At 43.2% G+C, this 9,235-nt stretch overlaps 2 protein-coding genes across 2 annotated transcripts in view; one reads left to right on the forward strand and one right to left on the reverse strand.

Annotated features, from left to right (window-relative positions):
* Positions 1–386: 386 nt before the first annotated feature.
* Positions 387–4,050, reverse strand: LOC129392108 (uncharacterized). The gene is made up of 2 exons (XM_055084666.1): positions 3,388–4,050; positions 387–668 (listed from the first exon to the last, which is right to left on the reverse strand). Exons 1-2 carry the CDS (start codon positions 4,048–4,050, stop codon positions 387–389), a joined length of 945 nt encoding a protein of 314 aa, XP_054940641.1.
* SCRN1 (secernin 1) overlaps positions 3,829–9,235 on the forward strand; it is a 90,014-nt gene continuing 84,607 nt past the window's right edge. The window contains exon 1 of the mRNA XM_007119037.4: positions 3,829–3,972. The gene's annotated coding sequence lies outside the window, so the exon portion shown is untranslated. The remainder of the gene's footprint in view (positions 3,973–9,235) is intronic.

Here is a 9,235-nt window from a genome sequence, read left to right on the forward strand (position 1 = left end):
AGTTCCTACTAGCCAGAATCACCTTACTGATTACATGGAACATTCATTAGAACCCATATGTGAGTCATACCTTAGTAAAAAGCTAAAGTAGTCACAGCGTTAAAGTTACCCTAGAGCTGTCGTAAACAGTTTATAAACAAGTCTCAAATGGGTGAAGCTGATTCTTAAGAACAAAGTTTACAACCTTTCTTTAAAAGAAGTATTTTAAAAAATCCATTACTCAACAACATAAAATGCACTAAGTCTGATATCCAATGAAAAATTATGAGAGAGACAAAGAAGCAGGAGATAAAACAACCAATAAAAGACTAAAAATAGACAGAAATGATAGAAGTAGCATACAAAGACTTTAAAACAGCTATTAAAATATAAATATGATCTGAGATTTAAAGGAAAATGTGTATGAGAAATGGATGGTATAAAAGAACCAAGTAGAACTTAGATAAAGAATAAAATATCTGATATAAAACTTTCATCAACAGGCAGTGGCAGTTAATTCCTTTTACCGTGCAGCTTTGCTTCACTCCATCTGGACTTTTCTGAAGCTGTGGGAGATGGTCAGGTCCAGATCTCGACCAGGCCAGGTGAGGTCTGTGGACCTGAGGCGTCCACTGTAAGGATGGAGAGGGACTGAGGGAGTCCTTGGGCCAGGAGAACTGCAAAACCCCCTTTGAAAAAAATAAAAACAAAGACAATGCTGCCACATTAAAAATGCTGGGAGAGGAGATGGGGGGGCACAAAAAAAAGAGAGAGAAAAAAAACTTTCATTGACAGTATTAACCATTAGTAGATTAGATTAGAGACTGCAGAAGAAAAGATAAGAAAACTTGAAGAAATATCAAGAGAAATTCAAAATGAAGAGAGAAAAAAGAGTGGTGGGTGGGGAGGGAAAGAATAGATTCTCAGTGATCTGTGGGACAATATCAAGTGGTGTAATATATGTATAACTGGAGTCTCTGAACTTGGGAGTGATGCGGTACAACGGGTAAAATAGTTAAAGATGTAATGGGCAAAATTTTTCCTAATTTGATGAGAACTATAAACATACAGATCCGAGAAGCTTAGTAAGCCCCAATGGGATAAAAATAGGAAAAAACAAACAAACAAACAAAAGAATAGATTCTCAGTGATCTGTGGGACAATATCAAGTGGTCTAATATATATATAACTGGTGTCTCTGAATTTGGGAGGGACGGGGTACAATGTAAAATATTTAAAGATGTAATGGCCAAAATTTTTCCTAATTTGATGAAAACTATAAACGTACAGATCCAAGAAGCTTAGTTAGCCCCAATGGGATAAAAATAGGAAAAAAAAAACCCCAAACAGAACAAAGTGCATTATAATCATATTGCTCAAAATCTGTGTTAAGGAGAAAACTCTTAAAAGCAGCCATAGGAGAAAACAGGACATATTACGTACAGGGGAATAAATAATCAAACACAGACTCTTCTTCAGAAACTTTGCAAGTCTTGTGACAATGTCTTATGACAATAGAATGGTACTTTTAAAGTGCTGAAAGAAATGAAGCTCTCAACCAAAAATTATGTATCCAATAAAAATGTTTCAAAAATGAAAGTGAAGTAATGACTTTTTCAGACAAAACTTGAAAGAGCTCATTGTCATCTAACCTGCACCTACAACAAATGACAGCAATATCAATAAAGATGGGGTGTGGGATAGAAGTATCCTGCTGAAAGTGTTTTGCATTATATCTGAAATTATATTATTTGAAGGTAGACAGTGATAAGTTTAAGATGCATATTGTAAATCCTAGGGTAATCAACAAATAAAACAAGAAGTATGGCTAATAAACCAATAATGGGTATAAGATGGAATATGAAAAATACTCAATTCTTCAAAAAAAGGCAAGAGCAAAAAACAAAAAAAACAAAAAAAGAACAGAACAAATAGAAGTAGCAAGATGTTACATTTAAAACCCATCATACTGATAATTACATTAAATATAAAAGGTCTACACCAGCGTTTCTCAACCCCAATGCTACTGATATTTAGGGACAGATAATTCTTAGTTGTGGGGACTTGTACTTTGCACTGTAGGATGTATAACAGCATCCCTGGCCTCCATGTGCTAGATGCCAGTAGAGGCCTCCCTCACCTCTGCCATTGTGACAACAAAAATGTCTCCAGACATTGCCAAATGTCCCCTGGGGGCAAAACTGCTCCCGTTTAAGAGCCACTGATCGAAGAACTCCAATTAAAAGGCAAAGAGTGTCTGACTGAATGAAAAGCAAGATCCAATTATATTCTGTCCAAAGACAATCTAATATAAAGATAAAGGCTAAAAGTAAAAGGACAGTTTCCTTGGTTGGCCTTAAATGCACAGTCAGGTCCCTTTGTGCCCCAAGAGTCTATGACCACTACTGCTCTATCCTGCAGTAACTGCACTGATTCCCCCCAGCCCTCTCCCACTATCCATTCACTCCTGGCAAACCACAAGCACAGGCATAACATTCAAAGATGTAAAAAAAGTCTCCTTCCTTGCCCTGCATTCAGTCACCTAGTTCTCCTCCCTGGTGGCATCTACTATTACAGTTTCTTAGGTATCCTTCCAAAGATAGTCCACGCATTTGCAAATGAGTACAGGCATATTTTTTCCCCCACAAATGATAACACATTTACACAATGTTTCTCACGTGGCTCCCCCCACCCTTAGTATAGGTTTGAAATCTTTCACATCAGTACATAGAAATAGATCTTCCTCATTTATTCAACAGCTGGATAGCATACCATTGCGCTGATGTGCTGTAATTTACTTGAACAGTTCTCTATTGATGGGCATACGCTTCTAATCTTTGCTAGTACAAATAATGTAGCAATGGATAACCTTGTACGCATATCATTTCACACCCCTGTTGGTATATCTGTAGGATAAATTCCAGAAATGGAATCTTTAGGTCAAAGATTATGTGTGTATTTGTTATTTGGGGAGATACTGCCAAGTTGTCCTCTACGGACTTTATAAAACTTTGATTTTTGCTAATCTGACAGGTGGAAATGCTACTTTGTATATGTATTCGATTTGCAGTTAAGTGAGCTTGAATATTTTTTCACGTGCCTAAGTGGTACTGCATTTTTTTTTTTCCTTTATACTATCTCTTCATATCCTTTGAGATGGTCTTTTCTTTTCTTATAAAAGGTAGAGTCTGTGTTCCGGTAGCAGACGGATGGTCATGTCCTGACCAATGACCTTGACGCCAGCATCAACACACCTGTCACCTATCTGTGGATTTATTAACCCAGGTTTGGAATCTTGGCTTTGCTACTTGCTGCGTGATCTTGGGCGAGTTGCTTAACCTCTTTGAGCTTTAGCGTCTAAGTATCGGGGCATAGGGTCTGGCTTGTCAACATGGCGCAGAACCGTACCTTTAAACCCAGGCAAGGAGTTGGCTTGGACTTGTGAGTCAACAAAGTACCGGACACGTTTCTCCGCGGGGAAAGCCTGCTTAGGCACAGAGGCCCGCACGTAGCAACCCAGACGGCGGAGTCCGGGAGAGGCGCCGGAGAAAGCGGGGCCTGGCTCCTTAAAGCCCGAGTTCTCTCTTTCCAGAAAGCCGCAACCCCGCTGTGACCAAGAAATAAAAATCGCGCAAAGAGCGAGCCACGTTCCACGGAGAGATTTGTCTTCTCAGCCGCCCTTTCTGCTCCCAGGCGCCCCCCCGGACCAGGCAGAGGGCAGGTGCTGCGCGGCGCAGCGCGGCCCGGGTCCGGCGTGGGGCGGAGGCGGGGGCGGGCCCCGCGGTCACGTGAGCCCGGCCAGCTGTTAGCTGGGGGCGGCGGGCCAGAGCGCCGGGAGTCTGGGGAGGGGGAAGCGCCCGACGGCCGCCTCCGCCACTGCAACTGCAGCCCTCGATGTCGCCACAGTGATCGCAGCCGCGGCACCACCCGCACCCTCGCCGGCCGCATTATCAGCACCGCAGAGCCGAGAGCCCGGAGCCCGCAGCCCCGCAGGTGAGCTGTGGCGGGCACCCCTGGGAGCGCAGGGAATCTGCAGCTGCTTCCCCCGGCAGGTTCACCCGGATCCGCCATCGCCGTCCCCTGTGCCTCGTCGCCTCCGGCTGTCCCTCCAAACCCGCGGGTGGGAATCCCGCGGATGCTGGCTTGGGCTGTCTGGGGTCTCTAGGGGATCAGGAGAGAGGGGGCCTCAGCCCGGGGTTGGGGTGGGGACTCCGGCTACAGGCTACGGGGGCGCAGGAGAGGGCTGCCCCACCCCAGGGCGCGGGCGCCGCAGCCTGGTTGGAACCTGTCCCCGCTCTCCACCCCCCAACCCCATCCTTCCCACCACCTCTTTTGAACTCTCCTCACTCCCCCAGGCCGCTTCTCCTGTGTTTCCATTGCTTGGTATCCCAGTTGCTGGCCCGCTGGGGTGTGTGCCCAGTGCGGCCCCCGCCCTCCCCGCCAGACCGCTCCGGGGGCTTCCGGCTCGTACGGGCACACAGCTGGTGGCGGAGCGGGCCGGGCACCTTCCCGGTCGCACCTGCCGCGCGGGTGGGCTCGCGGGAACATGGCTGCCTGGCGGGCCCGCTGCCCTTGGCCCGGCTCTGCCCCCGCGTCCGCCGGTTCTGCGGTTGCGGTTGCCGAGTCGTGTCCGGAGGACTACCCTCCCCCTAAGGGCAAACGCGTCGGCTCTTGCTGTTGTCTGCGAGGGCCGAAGGACTTGACATAACACCGCCCGCCTCCTCAAGCCACACCCGGGGCGGATCTTGGGGATGGGGGGTGTCGGGGCAAGTTAAGGCGGTGGCGCCGGGGCACTTATTGGTAAAAGGCACTCGTATTTCTGAGATGATTATCCACTTCAGTTTGCGTTTGCGCCCTCGGTTCGCTTGTCTGTCTGGGCGCGGATTATTGGGCGACATCAGTCGTGAGGTCTGAGACGAGTGTGATCTGCAAAGCAGGAGGGACACTTGAACTTTAGCGAATTCACCAGAACTGAGATTTAGGGGTTAAAAATGTCCATTCAACTCAAATGCAGAAGCAGTCATTTGCTGTGGCTCCAAACTGTCTTGGTAGTGTTCTGTTAAATAATACGGTCTTTCTGGATTTGCTGTTTAATTCTGGCTTGCAAGTGTCTTGGATTATGCTTGTAGTCCAGCTTCCCGATGTGTGTGTGTGTGTGTGTGTGTGTGTGCGTGCGTGCGTGTGTGCACCTACTGTGCTCCAAGCCTGACTAGAAGATGCATCAGTTGCAGAGGAAACCTATGTTAATTCAAAATGGCAGCATGAAAAATCAGGCCAGGCGAAAGCAAAACAGACCAGAGCTAACATCAGCTGCCCCCTGACTGAAGCATTGATGGGGGAATCTACGGGAGGAAAGGCCCTCCTGGGTATCGCTGCAGCCGGCCCTAAGGGATAAGAAGTGATTCTTGCAGCAGGCTAGATTTTAGGGTGCTGCAAGGTTCTGGAGAGCTTATGTGGGAAGTTTGGGGAGTTGTAATTATCTTCAGGTGCAAAGACCTGATTAAAACTCTCTGTGATTTTGATCTGATTTTCTACAGGCTCCACTAAAGGTGATGTATCTGGCTGCCAGTATCTGTTTGATAACTTCTGTGCTGTTTTGTACCTACAAGTGGCTCTTAAAAGAGATGAGTTTCTGGTATAAACATCATCCAAGAACAGTACATATAACAAATACCAGGTTCTTAGAGCAAGTTTCATTGGAAGAACTGATTTAACATCACGAGCAAGCACTCAGGCACCAGAGGATGGTAAATTCTTGAAAGGTGACTCATTTTAGGATTTTTTTTTAACAGCCTTTTTTTTCCCATTTCACTGTTGTGCTGCCAGCCATCTTCTCTTTTAGCAAGGAGGAGATGCATGAGGAGGCAAATGTTTCAGGGATAATGGGATGGAGGGAGATTAGTGCAAAGGTCAGGAATGGTGAGCTGGAAACAGCCTGAGAAAGAGCTGTGCTGTCAACCCCAGCGCAGCCTGGGAGGCTGAATCCAGCGGGGTGAATGGACTGCACCCAAGGTCATATAGCTGGTTGGCAGCTGGCAGTGAGAACTAATATCCAGGTGTCATAACTCCCCATTTTAGGGTTCCACATGCCACCTATCAAAGCCTGGGGGAAAAGAGCAAACCTATCATTATTAGCATGGCAAACACTTCATGAAACCAAACTTTAACATGATTTAAAAATCTGTACTATTTAAAGTAAGTGCTCACACCTTAGTTTCCTAACTTAAGCCCATTTAACTTCTTAAGCTGTGTCCACCTCATGTTCCCATTTTCCAGGGACTAGACTGCTTCTATATTTAAGCACCAAAACCATAATTTTATGGTTTTTACATTTTATAATATGTCAGAATCTTTGAGGCGAGAAGTGCATTCTTTGATTAAAAAATTACTTGCTTGCATTGCTTGTCTGGTTTTGTAAAGAAACCAAGGTGGGATATATAACAGCTTTTGAATATATCTAACTTTAAGTAATAGTAAATAACAAACCTATTTTAAAATAACTTTGAAGCAGCACTGAAGACAGAGTCTTTTTCTAGAATTTGAATTTGAGTTCTCTGAGTCATATTACCAGTGTCTCTAGTTCTACTAAAGCAGAACTAGAGATTGTGTGTGGGTTAGTAAATATTTGTGCAGAGGTGGTGAGAGCAGGGGAAATATTTCTTCTGAGCATTCTGTACCATCAGCCCAGCGATCTACAGAAGGAGAAGGTGGGTGCGCTACAGGGAACTGAGAGAATAATTGATGATGGTGAAGCAGATAGGAACTAGGTATGGATTGACAGATAATGTTGAAATGAAGACAGATGCTGATGCCACATGTGCCATTAAAACAATAACTTGCATTAGAGCATGAATGTGAAGGTTCATTCATTGAAATTCTCCCAATATGTCAAAGATATTTAAAATCACAAGTTTAAAAAAAAAGTAAACACGTGCAATTGATGTTTGTTGGAAAACAATAAAAAATACAGATAAGCCAAGGCTATTTTTTAAAAGCCACCCATGATCCTTTTATTCAGCTATAATCATTCATTCTGAAAGTTTGGGTATTTTCATTGGAGTGAGAGCCTAGGTTTGTGCTGTCTAATTCAGTAGCCACTAGCCACCGGCCACATGTGGCTATTGAGCACTTGAAACATGGAGAGTCTGAATCGTGATGTGTTGTGAATGTAAAATATACGTCAGATTTCAAACATTTATAGGAAAAGGAATTTAAAACACTTCATTAGTAATTTTATTTATTTATTTTTTTTAAAGTATAGTTGATTTATAGTATTATGTTAGTGTCAGGTATACAACATAGTGATTCAAAATTTTATAGATTATACTCCATTTAAGTTATTATAAAATAATGGCTATGTTCCCTGTGTTGTACAATATATCCTTGTAGGTTATTTTTTAATACATAGTAGTCTGTACCTCTTAATCCCCATACCCTTATCTGGTTCTTCCTTCCTTCGCTCTCCCCACTGATAACCACTAGTTTGTTCCCTATATCTGTGAGTCTCTTTCTGTTTTGTTATACTCATTTGATTGTTTTATTTTTTAGATTCTCATGTAAGTGATAACATACAGTATCTGTCTTTCTCTGTCTAACTTATTTCACTAAGCATAATACCCTCTAGCTTCATCCATATTGTTGCAAATGGCAGAATTTCAATGAACAGATACAGTTCATTAATGATTTTTATGTTGATTATGCAGGCATACCTTGGAGATAATGCGAGTTGGGTTCCAGACCACTGCAATAAAGCGAATATCAAAATAAAGCAAGACACATGAATTATTTGGTTTCCCAGGGCATATAAAACTTAGGTTTATAGTGTAGTTTGTTAAGTGTGCAATAGCATTATGTCTAAAAAAATGTATATACCTTAATTTAAAAATACTTTATTGCTAAAAAATGCTAACTATTGTGTGAGCCTTCACACAATAGAGTGAGTTCTCTTTTCTCTATGCTAACATCAAAGAACACTGATCACAGATCACCATGACAAATATAACAATAATGAAAAACCTTGAAATATTGTGAGAATTACCAAAATGTGACACAGACAGGAAGTGAGCAAATGCTATTGGGAAAATGGCGCCCATAGTCTTGCTTCACTCAGGGTTGCCATAAAATCTTCAATTTGTAAAAAATGCAATTATCTGTGAAGCGCAATAAAGCAAAGCACAATTAAATGAGGTATGGCTGTATTTTGAATTAATATTTTGGATATATTGGATTTAAACAAAATATGTTATTAAAAGTAATTTCACCAGTTTCCCTTTACTTTTTTAGATGTGGGTCCTGGAAAACATAAAATTACATATGTGATTCACATCTGTCTTCCATTATATTTCTATTGGGCTGCATCGGTCTAGGTCATTAGCAGAAAGTGGAGGTTGGTTGAGGTGTGTGATAACTGTTCATAGAAATGGATGCGGGAGGTGAGAGAAGTTTGAATAGACACTGGAGGGGAGGAGATGGGGTGAGTGGAGAATGACTGACGTGATGTACATGTCAATCACACCCACCTGTCCTCTCTCCCCCAGAAACTCCCAGCATCCTCAGGGCCTCCACCCAGTCTGGGATAGCAATGAACTAACTGGGTGGGTGACTGAAAGGGGAGGAAGTTGGGGGCCTCCCAGCTTGAGCCTAATTGGGAGCAGAGTGAGGGAGCTTGAGATGGTTAATGTTCCCTTCTCCTTCTCTTCTTAATGGTTATATATTTAACCTAAATCTCCCAGTGCTTAATCTACTATCCTAAAGTGAGCTAGGTGTTCTTGAAGGATCCCGTAAGCATTTCTGATCATTGTTTTAAGCTGTATTATTGCCCTCCTCTCTTGGTTGTATACATGAGTGCCTCTTCTTCTAGTTGATGAAGACCTTGAGAAGATCTTTTTAGCTCCATTTTCCCTTAGGTTGCACATGGTGCTTATAGGTGGTTAGGGGCTCAGATTACATATTGGTAATTTATATGACTTCTTTTTTTTTTTTAACATCTTTATTGGAGTATAACTGTTTTACAATGGTGTGTTAGTTTCTGCTTTACAACAAAGTGAATCAGTTATACATATACATATGTTCCCATATCTCTTCCCTCTTGCGTCTCCCTCCCTCCCACCCTCCCGATCCCAGCCCTCTAGGTGGTCAGAAGGCACCGAGCTGCTCTCCCTGTGCTATGCGGCTGCTTCCCACTAGCTATCTATTTTACATTTGGTAGTGTATATATGTCCAGGCCGCTCTCTCACTTCGTCACAGCTTACCCTTC

The sequence above is a fragment of the Physeter macrocephalus genome, chromosome 5, assembly GCF_002837175.3.
Source record: "Physeter macrocephalus isolate SW-GA chromosome 5, ASM283717v5, whole genome shotgun sequence".
In the NCBI taxonomy this organism is placed as follows: domain Eukaryota; kingdom Metazoa; phylum Chordata; class Mammalia; order Artiodactyla; family Physeteridae; genus Physeter; species Physeter macrocephalus.